Genomic DNA, 25,564 nt, shown 5'->3' on the forward strand with positions numbered 1-25,564 from the left:
CTATGTACACAGTGTATATTCAGCAACTTTATACATAAAGCTATAATTATGTCCAGATTAACAATTTATGCTACATTTTCAAAAAATAAAATACCACCCCGTGCGGGATTTGAACTCGCTATTCTACCACTACGCTAACTGTTCGCTGAAATTATCTGCTGTATGTTGGAGTAATATAGCCTACCATTTCAAAACATGGACCCCTTGTTCTTTTTATACCGGTATACATCCATGTATACATCCATGGAGTCGGGACAGTTTTAATACAAACGAAAGCTAATTTAATTCAAACCTTAATCTCGAAGAATCATTCAGGAATTCCCTCAAAATTTACAAGTGTCACCCTATAACGTTTGTTGACCCAGTGCTCCTGTTAGGCTATGAGACACGAATATAGCCTATGTAGGATTATGGCAGAAACTTGTTTTATATTTAAAACGTTGGCGTCAAGTCTTGGATCGGACATCACAGTGTAACCGTCTACAATCTGTGTAAGAAGAACCCCGAAACACATTGCAGACAATTGCAGGATTCCCCGCAATTCATCTCCTCGTAGTCCCACCTCCACGAAGAATAAACAGTTTGTTAATCAGCGCAGATTGTCCACATGCTGATCACTCGGATTTTGAATAAATAAACAGCAGGCTGAGAAATACGTGATTGATTGCAACCATTTAGTTATCCTCGTATATATTTCAGTGGTGAGTGAAATTAGTTGGATAGTGATACAGTGATAATCTGGGCCAGATCTGACTCGTCATGATATGACTTGAGCTGGCCCCGATTGGGCTCTCTCGATTCGTCCGGGTTCGTCCGTGCTTGCTGGGTTATGTATGACATAAATTGACAATGATGAAAACTAAATTTTCTCTATAATTTTCGTTTATTTTAGTTCGTTTTGTAAACACACAATACAGTTTCACTAAGTTATCATTTTCTTCCTTTTTCCTTTTTTAATTAGCCTGGTTTTGGTTTTCATTTCAGTTAACGAAAATGCTTTTTTCACACCTAGTTGTTATTTTGTTAATTTTCGTAAATTTTTGTTAACAATAATAACCTCAGTTCCTCTCTCTCCTCCAGAGGATCAAAGCGGTGGCGGCCCCCGTCCGCGGCGGCGCCAGCTCCCGCCCGGCAGACCACCGCGGCCTCAAGGAGCTCACCTACCCTCTGGACCCCAACGGGAACAAGGGCCTGCTGATCAAGGGCCCCACCCACACTATCGTAGAGACCATGATGTGAGAGGAAGGAGGTGGAGGCTCTCCGTGAGATCCTCTCCTCTCCTCCGCACTCCTCACAAAACGCTTCTACAAGCTAGCTAGCTTTCTGTCTTATCTGTTTATCTGTCTGTCTGGTGGACCGACAAGGGGTTTGAGAAGAAGAAAAAAAAGAAAAAAACAAAGTTCCCATTTCAAATCTTTTAGGAATACTTTGGAAGGGATTTATTAGTCGGTGGTAGTTTTCTGGTGAGGTTAACAGTCACGTTTCCGATCTGTTTCTGCCTATTTGTAATATTCTACATATCTCACCGGTGTCTTGAATTAATTAATTAGCACTTGCCACCGGCCACATTGCTGGTAGATTGTATTTCAAGGCATACTATGCAGGAATTTTTGGTTGCGGTTTGTAAACACACAGCATTCAAGCACGCTATTGGCTGGGGGCGACACACCCCACGGGGGTCTACTGCCCAAAAGTTGCCAACCAGAAAAGTCCCTAGAGACCAAAAAATACAACAATACAGGCAGAGCAGGGTCTCTGCAGATCAAACACTGCCACAAAGTTCTAGTTGGGCCGTAAGAGATGATGGAGTAGCCTGGTTCAAACCATCTGGATCATGTGACCTCACATCCTGTTTGGCTCTATCTATCAGTCTGGACTCCAAGCCACCCACAGTGATTTCAGTGGGTGTGAGTACTTGCCTCGGCAGACAAACTTCTTCAGCCAATCAGTGTCAGCAAATCCAATCCTTCAGCCAATCAGTGTCGGACCCAGTCAAATTCAAATCCACTCGGAAGAACGGCAAAAATGTATTTTCCACAGAGAAACTCTGCTGGTGCATATCATACAATGTTCTTGTTTAGTTGTTGTTATTGAGTCTGTTTCTGCAATAACTGCACTTACGACTGTAAACTCTATGAACGTTAATGTTACCGCTCATTGCTTCAGGAGCCACAGAGCCATTGGAGCAGCCATCACACAACAAAACGCCAGCGGCATCCCTGATTGGCCAGTTACGATGTCAACTATGAGGCACGTGTACACGTACACACGTGTATATTGGCCCGTGTACTTGGTAAATAGTGAAAAGGCCCGCCCTGGCCTGGAGGCCATGCAGAGCAGCGGAATGAAACAAATGAGTTCATGTGATCTGGATGGTTTAGCAGGCTGATTGAGCATAGAGGGATTCTAGGAAAAGGCTGCATAGTTTGTCTGCCCCACCAGCCACACAGGCAGGTAACCAGCCAGAAAAACACTGGTCAAATCATGAAAGTGGGGCGTTGAATCTTGGAATCAATCGGCCTATATATACAATGTATGGGACAAGGCCATGCTAGCACTGGGGTTGTAGTGGAAAGAGAGAGGGAGATGTTCCTGAAAGGATTTGAAGTGTGGAGTGAACCCTTGAGGTCTGTCGTCTGTGGCGTACTGTACAGTAGTAGCTAATCAGTCTATCTATCTATCTATCTTTCTGTCCTAGACCAGTTTACAGTACATTAGTGACTGCACTAGGCACTCTTGGCTTACCGTTTTGGATTTGATTTGTTTTATTTTCTACAGAGAAAGTTACATTGTTATTGTTTTTTTTCTCTGTCAATGTTTATAATGTTTTTTATTAAGACTACTGTATATTGTTATTGGTATTCACTATTGACGATAATTGCTGTAGTTTTACATAGAAGAAAAAAAATCTTTTTTCATCTGGTGAAAATACTACTAGGCTATTATAAATGACATTCATGAAATCATATATTTACAGCAGCGGCCATTGTAGGAGTCCCCCATCATGTAATTATCAAGCATTATTGACCTTACATGGCTTTGTTGAATACCCGATTTTAATTGGTCAATCACAGATCTACGATCTGTTATTTCTGTATAGCAGACCGCTGCTATGAACACTGTTCTGACTCTGCAGGAGCACGTTGAGTCATACCAATCTGCAGAAAGTTGTAAAGTGGTACATTTACTGGTTAAATTAGCCCATTTGCGACACCCAGTGACAAACATTAGTAAGTAGCTTTTGGGGTTTATTTCACAATAATGGCTCTTTATTTACCATCATACAGGAGAGCAAAAGTAGCAAATTGTCCCTCAACAAACTAGACAAGATCATTCCTTAAACAGCTAAAAAGAGGGTGCAACTTGATTTTTTTTTTCTCCCCAAAATATTTCCTCTTGTTTATGGGGCAAAAGTGCAGCAGCAGTTCAGCAAGCGTGCTAAAAGTAAAAAGTGGGACTTCTACAATGGTTTCATCTGTATGTTGGTAGTTGCCTGGGTTTTTAGCTCCTCTTTCTCTGTAATAGCACAGGAAGCGTATTGCGATTGGCCGAACACGCAGCCAGGCAGGGCGACGCCGCCAGCAGTTGAGTGACACGTCATTCGTCTTGCGAGCAGCCGGATGTCGGACCGAGAGATCGTACAATCGATTGGCTTCGAGACTCCTTTCAGGGGACTGTGACAGTCCCTCCATGAAATTGTGATTTTGCAATCGCAATAATGAATGCAAATTCAACCAATCTCCACAATATTTGCAGGGGCTTACAATTTCTTCGAAATTCCAACGAGTTTTCAGCAAAAACAGCAAAACAGTTTCCTCAACTTGCATTTTTTGTCAGTTCCCGCAATTTTACCGCAAATCAATCACATACATCTCCACAAATTGCATCGTAATTTTTGAGAAAACTGCTGCAAAATCAGCATTTCTTTTTTTAATTGAAACAATCACAAAAAAACCTCTACTGGAGGGACTGACTGTGACATCTGGCAGCCGGCTGCAATGAAGACAAGAGCCACTGACGGAAAGAGTTTGGCTCTGTGTTGCTTCACCAGAGCGAAGAGTTTCATCCCAAAAAATAGTGGCCTCTTCTTCCCTAAAAATGATTCATAGCACACAATTAAAACAAATTACAGTATTCTCTTTCCTTCTCTTTTTTAACCGGGGTATCTGCAGAGTTTCCCAAATGTCCTTTGCGATCTAGGTTTCAGTCTTGGATCCAGACATTTCAGCCATTTTTAAAACTTGGAAGCTAAACTAAGCTGCCTGGAACTGAATTTACGCTTCAACTAAAAACCACAAACCCACGTCTTTCTGATTGAACATGTAGCTAACAAAAGTTGTGAAACACTGTATTTATGACATTTTTAACATGTTTTGAGGCCTTAGTTTTAATATAGCTAATTTAAGAGTGTTTCCATAATTTGTATGACCTGCAGAAGCCCTGAAATCAAATTAGTTAAAATAAGTTGCACCTTTACAAGCTGGATCTTTGTTTTTTTGAATACGAAACTTCAGTTAAAAATGTGTTGCCCCCAAATCAATATGGTTTTGGAATAAAACTCTGGATGGTGAGAACATGGTTGCCAGTGAAAAACAGTCCTGTCCAAACTCTTTCAATCAACGGCTCGACGAATGTGATCTGAAAGTAGCCCCACAGCACTTCGACTCAGATGGGCTTTTAACAAGCAAACGGGAAAAGGCAATTACTTTCTTCACGTAACAAAGGGCCAGAATAATGACAATGTCAACCATGAACGACTAAAAGCAGCAGACTCTTTTTTTCCTGCAGTTACGACGATTATAAGTTAGCAATGCTAACTACTACAATGGTTTTAATATGTCTGTGTCACTCGGGTTTTCTCATGTGTGTCACCAGCGACCATCCACTCAGGACCTTCTCTATCGTGGTTTTGTCTGAAGCTGCATTACCACAGCACGCGAAACATTTAGGGCTATATATTACACCCAGTGCAAGGGTAAGGGTTATCTTTGCTAGTTTCTAGCACTCCAAATCTAATTTCCCCCTTCTAATTACCACTAGGTCAATACATCAAAGGACGTGTTTCAGCGACCCAGTAGTAATTAAAATAAAAAAGGGGAGATTTTAAGTGCTAGAAACTAGCAAAAATAACGCTTGCCCTTGCACTGGGCATAAGGTATGACCCCTGGAAGTATAAAGAGAGTGAGTTAGTGAGTCTATAGATTGTTGTGGTCACCCCAGAAGTCCAATCACTTCCTGGTTCCCTCGTCAGGAAGTCAATGGGATTTTTGTATGGGGATTTTGGTTAAATGCCTGAAATAAGGTCTGTGGTTAATCAAAGTTTATGCGGCGTTTGTGTTCAGCAAGATAATCTTCACAAATGAGGACCACTTTTAGGATTTTTGAAATCATAAAAGTGGTCCTCATTTGTGAAGATTATCTTGCTGAACACAAAGTTCTCGGTTTCATAAAACCAACCACTGACCTTATTTCAAGCATTTAACAAAGATTTCCATACAAAAATCCCATTGATTTTGAGATGAGGGAACCGGAAGTGCTCAGATCCAGGTCTTCTGGACTTACTCCTGCGGTAATCTATATCGATCATGCAGAAAAAGAAAGGAAAAACAACACTGCCAGCTTTTGATTCTGGGTCTTCAATGGCCTCCATAGTAAACGCTGTGAAAACACACTAAGGGTTTAAACTCTAAGTGCATCTATTCTCCCCAACAGCAGACATATTAAAATGTATCCATACACGCAAGTCCTCAACAAACAATAAACATGGATAATGCAGGAATTTGTCCACTCATATTCTGTTAACATACAATTTTTGATTTTCATTAAGTCATTACCTATACCTACATTGCAAATTCATGTTTACAACAAATCCTCCTCAGACCAAGGAATGATCTTTATCTAGCGTTTATATTTTTCCACTTCATTGCATTGCTTCCAGTAGAATAAAGATGACCATATCAGTCAAATGGATTTGGGAAAAACCAAATCCAGACCAGACATATATTTTCATACACTGTATACAGTAACAAACTATTCATAGGTAGCTAGTGTTCGTACAGCTAAGCTCCCGTCGCACACTCTCTCCGTTTTAATACAAATATACCGCTTCATTTGTTCTTTAACTTTTGTACAGATTTCACCCGCAACTCCCCGGAAGCATATTTGCGCGAAGGAAAAACCTCTGACCGGCAAGAACAATCGCACTTTGGCGGACGGAATCAGCCAACTTCAACATTAAAAAATTTAACAAGAACAAATTTGAAAAGTACTGTATGATATTATGGCAAGGTAAAACAAAATTAAAATTCGTTTTTTTATCGGATATCACAAACATATATCGGTCCTTATTAAAGGAAGGATGCAGGTACTATTTATGGATGACTATACGGACGTCTCCTCAACTTTTATTTTGCCGTTCTAGTGTATTTGCACAGGTTTCCAGAAACCACGTAATTTCTCCTTCTCGCAAAGATGCCTTTGTTGTTTTGGTGGGGAAACGCTGGCCAGAGATAATAACTGAGCCAGTCATGTGTTGATTTATTCTGCCTATCTATGTAGGTATATCTATGTATCAGTGATCCACTCCCTCTTCTCACACTCCCCATCAAGTCAGCCTACCTAAAGCTTCCTGTTCAAATCCATTAGCCCGAGCTTTTTAAGAAAATCTAGATCTTTTTTCTTCTCAGAGACGATGAATTTGCTAGTAAATCGAAGCATTAACAATGCACAATGCAAGTTTTTACCACGGAATGTTGAAAATGTGAAAGTCACCTGAGGGTGAATGCAAAAGTTTCTGAAGATGTATTTTTTAGTGGAAAAAACATAATTAGTCTCTTCTTATTTTTTATTGTTCTTGATGTTTTATTAAATTCAACAATTTCCTGTTTTATTTTATTTTTGTCAATCACATTTGCCTTTTGTATTCCAAATATAGTGTATTTGAACCTCTGTCATTGGAGTATCATCTACAACTGTCAATCAAAAAAAGCTGCGATTTGTAACGTGCAATACTTTGTAGAAAGATACGTTTTTTTTTCATGCTGTTTCCAAGAGGTGGTAGTAACTTTGGGAGTAAGAGACTAGCCTGTGAATTCTTGTAAAACAAAATTTGAATATTTCAGGGGCCAATTAAGTTAAAACCCACCACAAAATGCTCTGCAGTTCCAAACCAAACCAGATCGAGCTATTCTGTTCAGACACTGCTATTCCATTGAAGAGCCTGTGATTTGAAATGCACTGAGAATAAAACAATGATTGAACATTGTCATAAAACTTTCATTGCTATTGCAATTTCATTGCTAAGTTAAAAAAAAAAATGTTTAAGTTTTTTTGTGATAGACTGCTAAATTGTTAGTTTGTGAGGATTTTGGGACATAGAAACACTGCCACTATGCCCACTGTACTTATCCACCCCTAACTACCTACCTGTGTTGCTCAAATCAGCCAGGGCAAGTTTTCCAAAAGCACATCACCACCAAACATATCAATTTAATAAGGCTTTTAAGTCTTAAAACCAGACTAAATTCACCTTTCACCATTCATTTGTGATGGAACAAACCCCGCAACAATCCAGGCTGCTTTTGGGAAGCCTCCCCCTGAACAACAGAAGCAGTAGAATGATAATCTGTCAGATTATACCATATCAAATGATAATCTGTCAGATTACACCATATCAAATCATAATTTGTCAGATCAAATGTGGGCCTTCTTTTGAAATCGTGTATGCAATTTCTATGCTCCATGTATTCAGACATTTCTGTGTATTTTAACTATGACCCCGCCCTGCTCAACCCTGCAACCTTAAGTGTGTAGTGCTTTATCAAAGAAACTCAAAACCAAATGACAAGCTGTATCTGCACAGGAACAGAAACCTGGATTTATAACTTCTTTTCATGGCTGTTTGACATATTTGTTGTAACCCGGGTTCATTGAGTGGAGAGACCATCTCTCCCCTCCACATTCCATGTGGTATGGGTACGGGAGTGTCCTTGATCAGCGGCAGTTGGATTACTCTTTAAGACACATCACATCACATCACCTGTGGTGAGCAGAGATGGGAAATATACACACACTTTTTTTTTTACTCAAGTAGAAGTACAGTTACATGTGTAAGAAAAAGACTCTGGTAAAAGTAGAAGTACTAATTCAACTTGTTTACTCAAGCAAAAAAAAAAAAAGACAATAGACAGACAAACAAACATTAGTTTTTGTCGTGCATTAAAACTAAAAGTAGGCTAGTAGTAAAGTAAAGTAACTAGCCTCTTTTGAAAATGTATCGAGTAGAAAGTACAAATATTTGTGTTAAAATGTAGGGAGTAAAAGTAAACAGTTGACCTGGAAATCCTACTCAAAGATTTTCATGTAAATAAAAGTCACCATCTATCACCAACTGAGTTAAAATGCAACGATGATTGAGCCTGTGGACCATTGATGGAAGCCTTTGCATTTTCAGTATTGCAGCATTTATGAACTGGGTGTCTGTGGTGCTGTTTGGATCTCACCTGCAATTACCGCCATAGGTGTCGCCAAAGACAATGAAATCTTCAAGATTAGTAACAAAGTATTTGTACTTAGTTACTTCCCATTTCTGGGGACAAACCCATACCTAGACCACATGGAATGTGGAGGGGAGAGATAGCTGGACACGAAAGAAAACCATCATACAGTCAGTCTGTTCCTATGTAAGTGCAATGGTGTGATTTACAGGCTACACAGAGGTGACTGAAGTCACGTTAGCCTGGCTGAAGTCACGTTAGCCTGGCTGAAGTCACGTTAGCCTGGCTGAAGTCACGTTAGCCTGGCTGAAGTCACGTTAGCCTGGCTGAAGTCACGTTAGCCTGGCTGAAGTCACATTAGCCTGGCTGAAGTCACGTTAGCCTGGCTGTGAAGGCAGAGACCCGGTACTCCCATTGCCCAAAAACTTTCTGATAGTGCAAAGATGATCTCTGTTTGAGTTCTCCTCATTCAGAGAAACCGAAACGTTCCACTAGCCTGCTAGCAAGCAGTTTTCATACAGTATGGGGTTTTGGAAAAATACCATAAAAATTTTAGATTGCACTTTTCCCCATGTTTTGTCAGCACCTTGACTTGACCTTCGACGACAGCAGGCATTACCAAAGAAATTAAACAAACTAAATGTCTCAATATTATCAAGTTTTACGATTATTAATTGTAAAAACTAAAATTGCTGTTTTAGCTCCATCTTTTCTTGGGAAACGTAGTAATTGAATTGCTTCCAGTTAATCTGCACCCACAACCGCGCTAAGGCTTCTGGGAATCGGAGTTCTGCTCATCCTCCCCATCCTCATGTTGATAAGACTCATTTTAATCATGGTCTCCAATGACGACGCATCTCTCTGTCCTGCATTATACTGCATAGCAGCCCTTCCTTTTTCAGAATGTACAAGGGGAAATGTTTTTAATTCTTGGAGAAGAAAAAAACATTTTTAAAAGAATTTGAAAGGTTTTATTTTTTATTTCTATGGCTAACCTGTAAGCTAAAAAAAATGATGTGTATTTAAACAGGTTTTACAAAGATGTAAAACTTTTTTTTATTTCTTAATAAAAAAATTGTCTTCGGAAGATTCCGTCTTACTTCAGTCTGTTTCTTCTCTGCATACGTGGACTATGCGGACACACACACACACACACACACACACACACACACACACACACACTGTATAGCCTCAGTTAGGCCCCCTCAAGCATATTTTATTTTTTAAATAATCAAATATGTAAAGTTAATAAACAGAAGAGAACTTCATTATAAAGTAACTCTCAAGGCATGGAAATTGACTATTTTCTTAGCACTCGCATGTATGCTTATCTTTTGGGACTATTACTAACTATTACTAGTTCATTTTAATCTGCATGAGCTGAACTTTGAGCTAGCTCTTGTGAAGTGTGAGCAACACTGGTTATGAATAAATGCAAAAGCAGTCAGGAAAAACACTGCTGTGTTCAGGGTGGAAATAAAGAGTTTTGCACTTTATTACACAATGGTGACTTTATTGTGTTCTATGAAAATTCAGACAGTGTCCCTGTAGGCTATGTGGACATCATTTTTCTTTACAAATTATTGTATTTATGTCTAGTCAAAAGCTTAGGTGCGAGAGCCGAAGAACAGAATTGGGTACCAATGCCCAAAACGGGCGCACAGGTCTCCATACACTGCATCCACAACACGAGATCTCTGCCAAACACTTTTCTCCACTACTCCATAACGCACGTCTCACTGCGAAGTTCCCCATGCATTCCAACGCATTCAGGCGATAACGTGGGGTGGCAATGTGCCAAAAAGAGTGAGCGCCTCAGCATAACGAGTCAGCACCGGGCCCCGACGCAAGATGGTCAAACCGGGCCCTGCTCCTACACTGACAAAATCTGGTGACGGCGCACCTTCACAGGCAATGCAGAGTCTGGGCACCTATCACCCCGCTTTTTGTCATGGGGGCGTAAACCAAGGAACTGGAAACAACACCCGAAATAAGTGTGCCACAAGACGTCTTTGTTGCCGTTAGCTTGACGCGGCGACGTTACGTTAGCTAGAGCCTGAAAAGAACAACAACACAAGTTGTATAGTAGCGTTAGCACATTTCTAGTCACTGCCAAGGAAGGTTTCTGGAGAGCCAAAGACAATGGAGTACTCGCCATGTGAAATCTTATGATCAATGTCCATGTCTTTCCCAGCACAGGCAGCAGAGATGCTACAACTGTTGTACTCGATCCTCCATTATCGATAACAGCGGACAGACAACTAGCATTATAACTATTCCATCAACTGGCCATTTGTTTGAAAAGTAAAGCTTCTGTATTGGCTTAAAATATGTGAGATTGTGAATCCGCAATGTTTCTACAAGAACTTTTTCAAAAACTTTGTTCGGTATGTCCATCTTTTGTTTTGTTGTTTGCCGGTTTATTTTCTGATTCATTGTGTCTAATTGTCAAGTTAACGAGCTATTTCTGCTGTTGTTTCGTGTCTAGGGCGGGCTCTAGGCCGGAAGCAGGCAGGGTGACAAAATCACTTGTGAACGGAGGCCAGTCTCTTTCTCGCCGAGAAGAGCCTGGTGACGCGAGGTTAGGCAATGCATTTGTGGTGACAACCAGGGCCGCCGCACCCTATACGCAGAGTATGCAGACTGCGTAGGGCATCATGTGCTCTTAAGGGCCTGCAAAAAAAAATTAAAAAAAATTTGGTGCCCGCAGTCAGGCCACTCACTGAACAGCAGCAGGCCAGGCGCCGCCTACTGGTTTACTAGTGGTTTTATTACTTTATTCAGGGTTAAAGTGGGTGCATCTCATTTTAAAATTGGACTCGGCCCAAATTGGGCTTCAAACGGCCCAAATTGGGCTTCAAACGGCCCAAATCTGGCGTCAACCGGCCCAAATCTGGCTTCAACTGGCCCAAATATGGCTTCAAACGACCCAAATCGGGGTTCAAACGGCCCAAATCTGGCTTCAAACGGCCCAAATTGGGCTTCAAACGGCCCAAATTTTCGCCGCCGCCCTTCGGACGCCGGCACGCGCGTTGGACGTATCGGCCTGGCCTGCTTGGTATCTAATGCCCGGCCTGAATTATGATCCCAGTCCGCCCCTGCTTGCATATACAGTTTAACAATCGCTTGTTTGCTGACATGTACAGTAATTCTAACAATTGCTTGTTTGCCACATGTAATGTAATGTGAGATACACTAGTATTGTTCATAAATAATGATTTTGCAGTCTTTCGTTTGACAGTTATTGAAAGTTTTGCAGTCATTCAGTTAGTTTGACAGTTACTTAGAGTTTCACAAACTATAAATATACTGTATGAATAAGTATTTGGTTTTAAGATTGCAGTTGTGTATTTTTCGGGGGGGGGGGGGGGGGGGGGGGGGGGGCACCACAGAACAATTATGCTTAGGGCACCCAAATGGCCAGCAGCGGCCCTGGTGACAACGCACCTGTCCTGACCAGAAATGAAAAGGTGATGGCGCACCAGAGATGAAAACATATTGGTGACACAGCACACCAGGCAGACACACAGCAGCCTTATAAACACAGAACGCAAGTGTGGATGTTCATTATTAGTTAAATAAATAATAAATAAAGCTACTTACATCATAAGTGCACTCTCCCGACTTTTCTCTGTGCAAGTCGTCTATTGATCCCTTTAGATGCAGCTGCCGGGTGCGGGAATTTTCAATTGAGAGTGTTGCAAGTCCAGATGAACGGGCTTGTTGTGACATTGAGCTTCTCAGGTAAGGGAATAGTTAAGACTTGACAAAGGCCACCAGGCCGAAACGTTGTCTTTTTATTAAATTCATTGCATCGGAGCCAGAGTGTGCGGTTTCTACTCTTTTTAAGGGAATAGTTAAGCCCAATTTATGCTTTGTCTGCCGACACTTTTGAAACGGTCGCCTACAGAAATGAGGACTTGAGTCGACACTTTCAATTGTCGGCGAGCAGTGTCTGCTACCTAGTGAAATGTCTAGTGTCGCTGACTACGTCACATGTGTCGCGCAATTAGATGATGTTGAGTCTGATTGGCTATATAGACGGCACGCGCTTCACTTCCTTGTTTTCGTTTTCGTTGAAATGAAATGAATGAACGTGTCCCCGCTATTTTTATCAGCATGTCCTTGAAGTATGACTTCGTGAAAATCACAAAGAACACCGTGACCAACTTCCCAGAGAGAGAGGAGGTGAGTTGTGTGTCGTTATATGCGGCTGCAGTTACATCTTGCCTCCGACGTGGTGGGTTCACTGACAGCATTCCCTCTCTTGGCTGTCTGCCTCTGTCTATAACGTCACGTGACCGTTGAGCCGAGGAGAGAAGCATAAATGCAGCAACATGAGCGACACTTTATTTTTCGTCTGCGACCATGTGCTGAGCGACACTTTCTAATAAGTATAAATTAAGCTTTAGGAAAAGAGGTAAAATGGTAGGCTACAGACTTCGCCAAAGTTTGCAGTAATGCTGTTGTTGTCTACTACAAACAGCATGTTGGTTAGTTCTGGGATTGTTTTCACTTTAGAAATATTTTTCCTTAAACACCCCGTGACGGAATGACAGGAGTTGTGTTGCTCCTCCGCCTCCTGTCTTCTCCCTCCCAGTGATCCTGGATGGCGGCTGCTGCAGGTGCTATGATCCGTGTCACTGTCAGGAGATTAGGTCCCCCGTCCCCGTGCAGGCTGGTGCGGCTCAGTGTCACTGTCACTGGATAGCGGCCTGCAGGTGCTACCCGCGGCCGACAATGGCTCCTGCTCGCTGCTACTAGTACTAGCGGCGCTAGTAGCGCTGCTGCTGCTAGCTGCTAGCTCATCTTTCCTTTTGAAAAAAAAGTGCATATATTTTTGAAGCTTTGCTGTCTCTTTCTCCCTCTCTTCTTTCTGCTTTCTCTTCAGAAAACCACCTTTCGCTTGTTTTGCTGCTGCTGCCCAGTGTGCTGTGCTTCTTGTTTTGTGATTTTCCTCATGCACGAGTGTCGTCACATGAAGCAGGTAACGGGCTTAGCTAACATAGCTAACAGCTAGCTAGCTAGCTAGTTAACATGCCAGGTTGCCCTGCAGTCAGAATCTATTTGACATGATGTCTCACTACCATGATTCCATTTTAGCAACAGCCCCCCCCCCCCCCCCCCCTTTTTTTAAAATTTTACTTTGAGCACAAAAGTATGTGGTGAACAGTGTGGCTAATCAACATGGTCTGTCAGGACTCAGAAACATGAAATATAAAAAATGTCAAAATATACTGGAGGCGGGCTTTAAGTGCAGTGTGGAGTGGTGCTGTGGTTGTTCTCTGCTGTGTGCTGGCCCAGGAGCAGCCCCAGCAGCTGGTCTGTAGCAGCACAGGTGTTCTCTGCTGTGTGCTGGCCCAGGAGCAGCCCCAGCAGCTGGTCTGTAGCAGCACAGGTGGACGGCTCCTGGCTGCCCAGACACAACAGCTTGACATACTTGGCTTGGGGAACCTCACACAGGATCCAGTCATAGATGTCGTCAATGGCGGGGTTCACCTGGGCCCACTGACCGATGGACCACATCCTCACCGTGTTCCCATCGGCCTTCGCCTCAACATCCTCGCAACACAGGAAGTAATACTCAATTGTCTCCGTCTCTCTCTCCGATGTCTCTCCCTCCGGCTGCCGCTGGTCGTCCCTGAGTCTCGCCACGTTCCAGCGCATGCGTTTCAGCAGGTTGGTGTTGCGCCGGGCCAGGTATGGCGTGGGCTTGCAGTAGCGGAAGGCAGTCAGCCTCAGTTCGCCAATCCGAAACTGGTCGATGTAGAAATGTGACATACCGTCAGGCTGACTTTCATCCAGACTGAGGAGGTTGTAGCTGGCGTAGGTTAGCACCAGGTGTTCCAACCTGTCACACAGCTGTTTAGAGAAGTCCAGCAGCCTGGAGCGGATGTAGCAGGGCAGAGGGATGTTCTGCTGTGCACTGCTCCGTGCTGTGGACTCCAGGTAGGTGAAGTAAGGCTGGCAGCTGTGCAGGAACGTTGGCACCACAGCAGCAAAGCCTTTGTTCTCTGGATGGTCGAGGCCATCCAGCAGGTGGCTGTCCAGGTCGTCCGTCTTGCGTATCAGCTTGCTCAGCTGCAGCTGGACGGCCTGCAGGCTCTCATCCATGAGCCGCACAGAGCTGCAGTGCTCCGGCTGGCCGCACAGGGGCGCCACAGACAGGGCACCACCATACAGCCCCGCCAGAGGTTCCTCCAGGTCTTGCACAGTGTCCTCGCCTCCAATAAATCTGGGATTTGTTCTGGTGAGTTTGAGCTCAACCGCACCCCAACCTGGACCTCAGTGCTCGAGTGACATCACTGATGCCATATTATAGTAGTATAAGATTGGAATTATTGCTCGAGTGACATCACTGGTGACAACACACCTGGTGACATCATCACTTATGACATCATCACTGCCGGAACGCCGCCCTATTATAGCAGCAAACACCACCAGTGTCCCAGGTCATCTGTGAAAATACTGCTGGTGGTATTTAAAGTTCAAAACATCGTCTGACTAGGTCATGGTCAATCAGGGAGGAGCTACGAGACCCAATGGGATCAATGCTGGGAACAAGATTTGTCCGTTTAAACTGGTGCTGCTGGGAGAGTCTGCCGCGGGCAAGTCCAGCTTAGTACTCCGCTTCGTCAAAGGCCACTTCCACGAGTTCCAGGAGAGCACAATAGGAGCCGCCTTTCTCACCCAGACAGTGTGTCTAGATGACACAACAGTGAAGTTTGAGATCTGGGACACTTCAGGACAGGAACGTTACCGCAGTTTGGCACCGCTGTATTACAGAGAAGCTCAGGCCGCCATCGTTGGCTACGACATTACAAACAAGGAGTCCTTTGCACGGGCAAAGAACTGGGTGAAGGAGCTGCAGAGACAAGCTAGCCCCAATATACCGGTAGTCATCGCTCTCTCAGGCAACAAGGCCGACCTTGCCAACAAAAGAGCTGTCAACTTCCAGGATGCTCAGTCTTATGCAGATGACAACAGTTTACTGTTCATGGAGACGTCAGCCAAGACGTCTCTGAATGTGGACCAGATATTTATGGCTATTTCCAAGAGACTAATGAAGAGCGAGCCCCAGACTGCAGCAGCCAGCATCGGGCGGAACCGGGGAGTGGACCTAACGGAAACCACCCAGCCAACCAAGGGTCCCTGCTGCAGTATCTAATGTGAGGAACGTTAGTCTTATAGTTTTGTTTGTTTTTCTAGAATTGTCAAAAATATGGTTGCATGTAACTACAAGACCAAAAAGAAAAAGAAAAGAAACTTTATAAAACTAGGAATCTCGTGCACTGCGCCCACTCAATTCCTAGGGTGGAGATTCTGGAGATGATGCGCCATGGCTGCAGTTATGGAAATCGCTCGCTTCGCAGGCTCCCAAAATCGTGACTGACAGACAGACTCCGCCCACCCATCTAGGTGCCATCGTGCAACTGTGCGCTATCGCACAGTTACACCTGTAACACCCCCCCCCCCACCCCCCCACACACACACAGAGACTCGGCATAGCACCACCTACTGGCAAACACACAAAAACAGTTTATTACGAGAACCCTTTGTCCAATTGACTTCTTCTGCTTCTTCTGTGGTGTTTTATAGCAGTTGGCATCCTTTATGTTGCAATCCTTTTGGATTTATCCATCCACTGTTTCCATACATTCTGTAAAACCCCTCTGATCGACTTCAAACTTGGGGTGTATGCTTAGGGGGACCTGATGGAGTGCAGTTCCAAATTTTGTGATTTGTTTTATGTTTATTGGAAATAACACATTCACTGCATGCAAAAAAAAAACGGCATGGTTTTTGCACCCCAAAAAGAAAGAAAAAAAGGATGGCATTAGCATAAAGTGGGGATGTCTATAAAAGGGAGACTCGTGGGGATACGAGCTATACCATAGAAGCCATTCTCATTCACATATCTTGAGGTGAGAGGACAAAGGACCCCTTTGAAAATGGCCATGTCCATTTTCCCCTCACAAGTCTGACTTAGCCTGGGTAAACCCAGCCTCCACGTGCTATCAGAAACTTACACTACAGGCATAGCCTGTGACGTCACGTTGAAGGCTGGGTTTACCCAGGCTAAGTCTGACTATCCTAAATTTGGAGGGTAATGTTTAGCCTGCTTCCTAGCGTGCCATGGTTGGTACCAATGGATTCCCTTACGTCTCCTAGTTTCATATATCAGTATCTTCACTCTAGCTACATCGTCTGAAAGACAGTCATCGCTCCACAGACAAAAAGGGCACTTGGACATCAAGGATCAAGGGCAGGTGCTTGGGCACCCCCCCTTCCCCAGCCCCCCCCCTCCCAAACCTCTGCATGTGGATCCTGCATTAAGGGATGAGCAGCGCATCTGAATATTATTCAGTGCAGACACAACAGCCTGGCACCTCCTGATTAGGGATGTAACGATAACCGGTTTTAATCATAACCGTGATCAAATTCCTTACGATAAACGTACCGTTTCAAATTTTCATTATCATTAAAACCGTGGTACCGTGATTACCGTGTTACCATGATTACAGTGCTTTGAAAAACTTGGTAAATACTGTCCATCATCAACCAAAGTTGCAACTGTCTCCCAGATGCAGACGTGCAGCCTTGGAGAAATAATTTCAGTGAGTGTATCAATCCTTTTTGGGTCTGAGTTTTCCATGTAAAACGTTGTAAAATGATTTCAGTGAGTCTCTCACATTTTCAGCAATTTTTTACGAATACCGTGATAATACGATAAACGTGAAAAAATCAGAATCAGAATCACTTTATTGCCACAATATGCAAGTTACATATGAGGAATTTGTCTTGGTGCCTGCATGCCATACAGTGATCAAGTCAACACAAAAAAGAATCAATATTACTAGTGAAAAATATCATATACACAATGTGCTTAAGTGTGTGTGTATGTACATTAAAATCAATATACATCAATATGTATCAATATATGCCATCAATATCAATATACATATACAGTCAGAGTTAGATCGGCATTAAAACGTGAAACTGATATTAAGTTAGAAGAAGTTAAAACTACAGTTTAAAGCTAGTATTAAGTTTAAAATGAATTTTCATTTCATTTTCATTTAAAATAATTATTTTAAAAAATCTAAAAAAATAAACAATTTTGGTCACGATAATCGTGATGTGAAATTTTCATACCGTTACATCTCTACTCCTGACACAACAGCCTGGCACCTCCTCATTCTGGTCACCAGCCTGCTGGGGTGGGATGACAGATGAACTGGACAAGGCTATGCTGATTGTTGCATTGATTGGTGTGTCTGCCTATGGTTCTTCCACTCGCTACTGACGCTCTGGACTGTGTTCAATGCATGAAGTGTAAAATTGCCAACATGTCTTGTTTGTTCATTGTTACTGATACAGAGTTCAATCATCCAATCGCCCAAACAAACAAGTCAAAACAACAGAGTGAAGACCAACAGGAGAAGACACTGTTTCACATAATCAACTGTGCTGCTCATCCTACAAATGCACAATCCTTACAAGTGAGACAGCATTGTGAAAGGAAATGAACAGGCTTTCCATTCAAATAAGATACAACGCCAAGCAGTTTATATATACAGTAACATGAGTTTATATTGTAGAGATGAGCCAAGCATACAGTAACATGAGTTTATATTGTAGAGATGAGCCAAGCATACAGTAACATGAGTTTATATTGTAGAGATGAGCCAAGCATACAGTAACATGAGTTTATATTGTAGAGATGAGCCAAGCATACAGTAACATGAGTTTATATTGTAGAGATGAGATGAGAGGAAAGGAGACAGTGTCAGATCTCATGTTGGGCCCAGCAAGTCGCTGGAGCCATTTATTTCCTTAAAGCCCCAATCAGTCACTTTTTCACCTTAATAGTAAAAGGGACAGGGAGAATGTCACCTCTATTGGTCACACAGCGCCCTCCAAAGGCCTCTCCTGGGACTAAGCACTTTTGTGCCAGCGTCCCGGAGGCAAGATGCGCGCATGCGCTGTACAGCGGAAGCGCTGTCTTCATGAAAACAAGGAAGTAACTCGGTGCGGATTTTATACGAAAATGACGTTTCACGTAACTATGGATTACAGTATTATTTCATCACGTGGTGAGTACCCGATGTCACAACATGTACATAGAGCTTTCTGGCGCTGTGTTTTGTTGACTTTGAACGGCGATATCGATATCGATACTATTGCACACAGAGGGCGCAGTTTCTCCAATAGCAAAACTTGGAAAGTTGCTGAATGGGGCTTTAAAGGGATACGCCAACCTTTTGGGAGTTTCACCCATTTGCCATATCGCCCATACATAACCAACATACACAATACCTTTACCGTCCATACAGTATACTGTGAGCTACAGTTGTCCAGTTAGTTAGTATTGGACAAAACGGTACAGCCGTTAAAAGTCACCAAAAACACATTTCTAACAGTGCCAAATAGCTCTATGTACATGTTGTGACTTGGGTACTCACCACGAGATGAAATATTGTTGTGTATCTGTATCTGTGTGTGTGTGTGTGTGTGTGTGTGTGTGTGCGTGCGCATGTGGTTGTGTGTGGGCCTACCTGTATCTGTGTGTGTGTGTGTGTGTGTGTGTGTATCTGTGTGTGTGTGTGTGTGTGTGTGTGCGTGCGCATGTGGTTGTGTGTGGGCCTACCTGTATCTGTGTGTGTGTGTGTGTGGTGTGTGTGTGTGTGTGCGCGTGTGCACGTGTGTGTGCGTGCTAGTGCATGTGTCAGAGTGAGTGAGTGTGTATGTGTGTGTGCGAGCGAGCATACGCGCGTGTGTGTGTGTTACAGGTCTAACTGGTGCTCTATAGTGTTGTTATTGTCCAGTGGGTTTCGGCTGAGGACGAGCTCCAGCCTGTCTCCGGCCTCTGTGATCAGAGGCACTGCCAGGCAGCAGTCAAAGTCCCTCGTCCTCACATGGTTCACCTGAGAGAGAGACAGAGAGAGAGAGAGAGAGAGAGGGAGGGAGGGAGGGAGAGAGAAAGAGAGTTAGAGAGGGAGGGAGGGAGAGAGAGAGAGAGTTAGAGAGAGGGAGGGAGGGAGGGAGGGAGGGAGAGAGAAAGAGAGTTAGAGAGAGGGAGGGAGGGAGAGAGAGAGAAAGAGAGTTAGAGAGAGGGAGGGAGGGAGGGAGAGAGAAAGAGAGTTAGAGAGAGGGAGGGAGGGAGGGAGAGAGAGAGAAAGAGTTAGAGAGGGAGGGAGGGAGAGAGAGAGAAAGAGAGTTAGAGAGAGGGAGGGAGGGAGGGAGGGAGAGAGAAAGAGAGTTAGAGAGAGGGAGGGAGGGAGAGAGAGAGAAAGAGAGTTAGAGAGAGGGAGGGAGGGAGAGAGGGAGGGAGGGAGGGAGAGAGTTAGAGAGAGGGAGGGAGGGAGAGAGAGAGAAAGAGAGTTAGAGAGAGGGAGGGAGGGAGAGAGAGAGAAAGAGAGTTAGAGAGAGGGAGGGAGGGAGAGAGAGAGAAAGAGAGTTAGAGAGAGGGAGGGAGAGAGAGAGAGAGAGTTAGAGAGAGAGAGGGAGGGAGAGAGAGAAAGAGAGTTAGAGAGAGAGAGGGAGGGAGAGAGAGAGAGAAAGAGAGTTAGAGAGAGGGAGGGAGAGAGAGAGAGAGAGAGAGAGAGAGAGAAAGAGAGTTAGAGAGAGGGAGGGAGGGAGAGAGAGAGAAAGAGAGTTAGAGAGAGGGAGGGAGGGAGAGAGAGAGAAAGAGTTAGAGATTCAAGATTCAAGATTTTTATTGTCACTCCATGGTACAAGTATCACGTGTGAAATTCTTGTGCTGTGGACTCCGTTTACGACATAGTACAAATAGGCAACAAGCAATGAGCAATAGGCAATAAGAAATAGGCATCAATAAGCAATACTAAGCAGCAATAGGCAATGAGGCAGAATAGCGATAAGACAAGTCAGTGGCATATTCATTGCACATAGGTGCACATGTCATGTGCATACGTTAGACGTGTTCGGACATTATAATTCGACGTATTTGACATACAGTGCAAATAGCATGTACCTTATTAAACATACAATTAAACATTAGGCATTGTGCATACGTTAGACGTGTTCAGACATTTTAAATTCGACGTAATTGACATACAGGTGCAAATAGCATGTACCTTGTTAGACATACAATTAAACATTAGGCATACATAATGGTAGCAGCTGCAGTACGGTACGGTACGACTACTACACTATTTGTGTATGTTAAGGAGTCTCGTGGCCTGCGGGAAGAAACTGTTCCTCAAGCGATTTGTGCGTGCTTTTGGAACCCTGTATCTCCTCCCTGAGGGTAGCAGGGAGAACAGGCTGTTGTGGGGATGGTTTGTGTCTTTGATGATCTTCAGGGACCTCCTGAGGCACCGCTGGTTATACAGTTCGTGCAGATCTGGCAACTCGTCTCCTGTTACGTGCTGGACCGCGCGCCTCACCCTCCGTAGCGCCCTGCGGTCCATGGTGGTACAGTTCCCGTACCAGGTGGTGAAGCAGCCAGTCAGCAGGCTTTCAATGGTGCCTCTGTAGAAGTCCCTGAGGATTTCTTTCCTTAGCCCAAACTTCTTCAGGCGCCTGAGTCCGTGTATTCGCTGTTGGGCCTTTTTGACAACAGTGGCGGTGTGGCCGGCCCAGGTCAGGTCCTGGTGGATGTTGACTCCCAGGTACTTGAAGCTGTCCACCCTTTCCACCACTGTGCCGTTGATGGTGATTGGGGGGTGTGTGCCCCCCCCTCTCCTGTAGTCCACAATGATCTCCTTGGTCTTGGAGACGTTCAGAGAGAGGTGGTTGTCCTGGCACCATTGTTCCAGGACCCTCACCTCCTCTCTGTAGGCCGTCTCGTCGCCCCCCGAGATCAGCCCGACGACTGCTGTGTCGTCTGCAAACTTCACGATGGTGTTTGAAGTTTGAGTCGCCACGCAGTCGTGGGTGTAGAGGTCGTACCAGAAGGGGCTGGAGACGCACCCCTGGGGCGCTCCTATGCTGATGGTCAGCGGGGAGGAGGTGAGGTTGCCCACCCTCACCACCTGGCGGCGGTGTGTCAGGAAGTCCAGGATCCAGTCGCACATCGCTGTGTTTAGTCCCAGGTCCCTGAGTTTGCTTACCAGCCTGGAGGGTACTATGGTGTTGAATGCTGAGCTGTAGTCCACGAACAGCATTCTTACATAGGTGTCCTTCCCCTCCAGGTGGGACAGGGCGGTGTGGAGCACGTGTGCCACTGCATCCGCTGTGCTCCTGTTGGGGCGGTATGCAAACTGTAGCGGGTCGTGGTCCGGGGGGAGTGTGGGGCGGATCTTTGATATGACCAGCTTTTCAAGGCACTTGCTGGCTATTGGCGTGAGGGCTATAGGGCGCCAGTCATTGAGGCTGGTCACTTTTTGCTGTTTGGGAATGGGGATGATTGTTGCTGCCTTGAAGCAGGAGGGAACTCGTCGGAGGGAGAGGGACTGGTTGAAGATGTCTGTGTACACGGCTGCCAGCTGGTGGGCGCAGGCCTTGAGGACCCGCCCGGGGATGCCGTCCGGGCCGGCCGCCTTGCGTGGGTTGATACGCAGGAACGACCGGCACACTTCATCCTCAGTGATGGTGAGGGGGCGGTCTGTGGGGGGTGGAGGGTGGGGGGGGTTGGTGGTTAGGTGGGAATGGGGGGGGGGTGGGGGTGCTGAGGGGTGGGGGGGAGGAAGTGGGGAGGGGAGAGGAGGAGGGGTGGTGGGGGGGTGGAGAGGGGGAGGGGTGATGGGGGGGGAGAGGTGGCAGGGGGGGGAGGAGAGGAGGAGAGGGGTGATGGGGGGGGGGAGAGGTGGGGGGGGAGGAGAGGAGGGGGGGTGGTGAGGGGAGGAGGAGGGGTGGTGGGGGGGAGGAGGGAGGGGGGGGTGATGGGGGGGAGGAGAGGGGGAGAGGGGTGGGAGAGGGGGGGGGGGGGGGGAGGAGGGGAGGCGCTCTGGCAGAGGGGTCGAACCTAGCGTAGAACGCGTTGAGTTCGTCCGGTAGGGTGGGTGACGTGCCGGGGTTCTGTCGTTTCACCTCTTTGAAGTCTGTGGCAGCATGGAGCCCTCTCCACAGGTGTCTGGGGTTGTTAGTGTCCAGTTTTGACTCCAGCTGCCTTCCATAATCTCTCCGTGCTATTTTTATAGCGGTCCGGAGGGCATATTGTGCCTGCTTGTATTGGTCAGTTGTGCCAGAGCTGAAGGCGGTGGTCCTGGCGTGAAGGGCAGCCCTGACGTCGCTGTTGACCCAAGGCTTTTGGTTCGGCATTATTTTGACTCTTTTTGTGGGGACTATGTCGTCGGTACACTTCTTTATGAAGCATGACACTGTATCTGCATACTCGCCCAGGTCTCCTGCAGCTTTGAACTCCTCCCACACCACTTGGTCAAAGCAGTCCCTCAGGATGTCGTCTGATTGGTCTGACCAGCAGTGGGCGGTTCGGAATGCTGGGGGTTGTCTTTTTAGTTTTTGTTGGTACCTGGGTACTAGTAGAATGGAGGCGTGGTCCGATTTGCCGAAAGGGGGGCGAGGGACGGCTTTGTAGCCATGTCGGATGTTTGAGTAACATTTGTCCAGTGTGTTACATTTCGGGTTGTTTTGTCTCCTGTGCACTGATGGCGCGTTGCAGCTCTTTCAGTGCGACAGTCACGTTCGCTTGTGGAGGAACGTATACACCCATGATGGTGACTGTCGTGAATTCCCTCGGACTCCAGAACGGCACGCATTGTACCATTACATATTCAAGATCTGCTGAGCAGTGTTTCCCAATGTCTGTGATGTTTACACACCAGTTTTCGTTTAAGCAATATCACACGAGAGGGAGTGCATTGTTGGCTAATATTGGCACTGCTGTGATTCGGTCGCAGGCACGAGGCCGCAGGCCGAGTGCCGTAGATAATCACAGCAGTGCCAATATTAGACAACAATGCACGACCTCGAGTGTGATATTGCTTTTATACAACAGTTCTATTAAACAAAGCTGATTAAAAAAATGACAAAAAGCTGAGAAAATAGATGATTTCTGTATTTATTCCTCCGCCAACAAAAATAGTCCCCTCAGCTTTCTGCTTTGCTGAAAATGTAGCCTAATCAGCCTAATTAAATGCAGGCTGTCTACTTTACTACTGTCTACTCTACAGCTGTGAAGCATTTTGTTGATTAGGGCAGCTGTGAAGCGGAGTGATCTACACACAGTGAAGCGCCAGTGCATTATCGTGAAATATAGGCACTCGTAGGATCCCTCTTGTCCAATCAAATTGCTCGGCCGGAACTACCTGTTGTATAATAATCATTAGACAGACGCCTCCGCCTTTCATTTTCCCGGATCGTTCATCTCTGTCTGCTCTGAATACATTGAATCCTGGTAGAGTGATAGAGTGATCCGTTGTATCAGGGGTGAGCCAGGTTTCAGTCAGACATAAAACGTTACATCGCGCTATGTCTTTTTGGAATTGTGCTCGCGCTCTTAATTCACAAAGCTTATTCTCCAAAGATTGGACATTTGCCAGTAAGACGCTGGGTAACGGGGGCTTGTTGGCGCGCCTTCTTAGGCGGGCGAGTATGCCACCTCTCCTACCTCTTTTCCGTTGGTATTTTATAAGTTCAGGAAATTCCGTGAGGTCGGGAGCTCGCCAGTTACTGTTGGGATAAATCCGTGTGTTCCTGAATTGGATCAGCGCGTCCCTGTTGTATTTTTGCCCGACGCTGGTGTCAGCGTCTTTGTTCTCCTCCATTGTGGGGAGCGGACGGCTGCAGCGAACAGCCGTCTGTGTAGTTTCTTGCAAAGAAAAGTGCGAAGACGCTACTATGTACACTATTTAAAAACACTGTTATATACACTAGGTATTTACAAAGCGAATCGAGGCAACGAAATTAAATTAAAACGCGTTTACACTAAATAAAAAAGCCTATTTGTCTAGGAAGTTAGGAAGAGAGAGGGAGGGAGAGAGAGAGAAAGAGAGTTAGAGAGAGGAATGCAATTGCATGTCCTCTGAATGCTTGCCAAACTGATGAGGGATTTGCTGTACCAGTTATGTAAAAAAACATGAATGAGAGTTTTAGTTTTTTCAACAAATGCCTCATCCTGCAGAAGACTCTGATTCCAATATCCTGTCATATGTTGGCATACATTGTATGCACTCATACAATCTCTCTTCTCTCTGTTCTGTTTTTTTATTTGTTTGTCATTATGTGTCACTTACTGTAAAGCGAAGAAACTAGCTGCTGGCAGTGTTTTAAACCTCCCGCTGTTTTCCTGCCAAAATGACGTTTTGATTTCAACTGTTGCATGCCGGGATTGCGTACGTCTATTGAGACCAATTGTCTTAAGTGGACTTTGGATACAAACATTTAAATATCCATCGACATTTCCATTGAGAAGTGCAAGTTGGGTACCTGCAAGATGCGGTCGTAGGGTTTGAGTCCGGCTCGCTGGGCGGGCCCGTCTGTCCGGATCATGTTGACGTAAACTCCTTTCTCCAGGAAGCCGTCCGATACACTGAAGCCAAAGTCATCACTCTCAGGATCCTTTATCACTGTGACCTGCAGGAGGAGCAAACAGAAGTGAGCTCTCTGATCCTTTATCACTGTGACCTGCAGGGGGCAGCAACCAGGAGTGAGCTCTCTGAACCTTTATCACTGTGACCTGCAGGAGGAGCAAACAGAAGTGAGCTCTCTGATCCTTTATCACTGTGACCTGCAGGGGGCAGCAACCAGGAGTGAGCTCTCTGATCCTTTATCACTGTGACCTGCAGGGGGCAGCAACCAGGAGTGAGCTCTCTGATCCTTTATCACTGTGACCTGCAGGGGGCAGCAACCAGGAGTGAGCTCTCTGATCCTTTATCACTGTGACCTGCAGGGGGCAGCAACCAGGCGTGAGCTCTGGATCCTTTATCACTGTGACCTGCAGGGGGCAGCAACCAGGAGTGAGCTCTCTGATCCTTTATCACTGTGACCTGCAGGGTTCAGCTCCCAGGAGTGAGCTCTCTGATCCTTTATCACTGTGACCTGCAGGGGGCAGCAACCAGGAGTGAGCTCTCTGATCCTTTATCACTGTGACCTGCAGGAGGAGCAACCAGGAGTGAGCTCTCTGATCCTTTATCACTGTG

At 45.2% G+C, this 25,564-nt stretch overlaps 3 protein-coding genes and 1 pseudogene across 4 annotated transcripts in view; 2 read left to right on the top strand and 2 right to left on the bottom strand.

Annotated features, from left to right (window-relative positions):
- Positions 1 to 9,576, top strand: part of LOC310799460 (sodium- and chloride-dependent taurine transporter-like) — a 106,415-nt gene extending 96,839 nt beyond the window's left edge. Inside the window, exon 15 of the mRNA XM_083662049.1 lies at positions 1,081 to 9,576. Coding sequence (XP_083518175.1) covers positions 1,081 to 1,239 — 159 coding nt within the window. The 3' untranslated portion in view covers positions 1,240 to 9,576. The remainder of the gene's footprint in view (positions 1 to 1,080) is intronic.
- A 4,169-nt stretch (positions 9,577 to 13,745) lies between these two features.
- cUnh19orf67 (chromosome Un C19orf67 homolog) lies at positions 13,746 to 14,609 on the bottom strand (the record flags this gene model as incomplete). The annotated part of the gene is made up of 1 exon (XM_083661629.1): positions 13,746 to 14,609. The coding sequence occupies one exon, from the start codon at positions 14,607 to 14,609 to the stop codon at positions 13,746 to 13,748; it is 864 nt and encodes a 287-aa protein (XP_083517755.1).
- A 397-nt stretch (positions 14,610 to 15,006) lies between these two features.
- LOC310799016 (ras-related protein Rab-5A pseudogene) lies at positions 15,007 to 15,663 on the top strand (annotated as a pseudogene). Its single transcript has one exon. The product of its transcript is annotated as a ras-related protein Rab-5A pseudogene (transcript).
- A 3,619-nt stretch (positions 15,664 to 19,282) lies between these two features.
- grip2b (glutamate receptor interacting protein 2b) overlaps positions 19,283 to 25,564 on the bottom strand; it is a gene marked incomplete at both ends in the record, with an annotated part of 174,312 nt that continues 168,030 nt past the window's right edge. Inside the window, 2 exons of the mRNA XM_083661630.1 lie at positions 19,283 to 19,423; positions 24,852 to 24,998. Coding sequence (XP_083517756.1) covers positions 19,283 to 19,423; positions 24,852 to 24,998 — 288 coding nt within the window. The remainder of the gene's footprint in view (positions 19,424 to 24,851; positions 24,999 to 25,564) is intronic.

The sequence above is a fragment of the Poromitra crassiceps genome, assembly GCF_964638095.1.
Source record: "Poromitra crassiceps genome assembly, chromosome: 27".
Classification (NCBI taxonomy): domain Eukaryota; kingdom Metazoa; phylum Chordata; class Actinopteri; order Beryciformes; family Melamphaidae; genus Poromitra; species Poromitra crassiceps.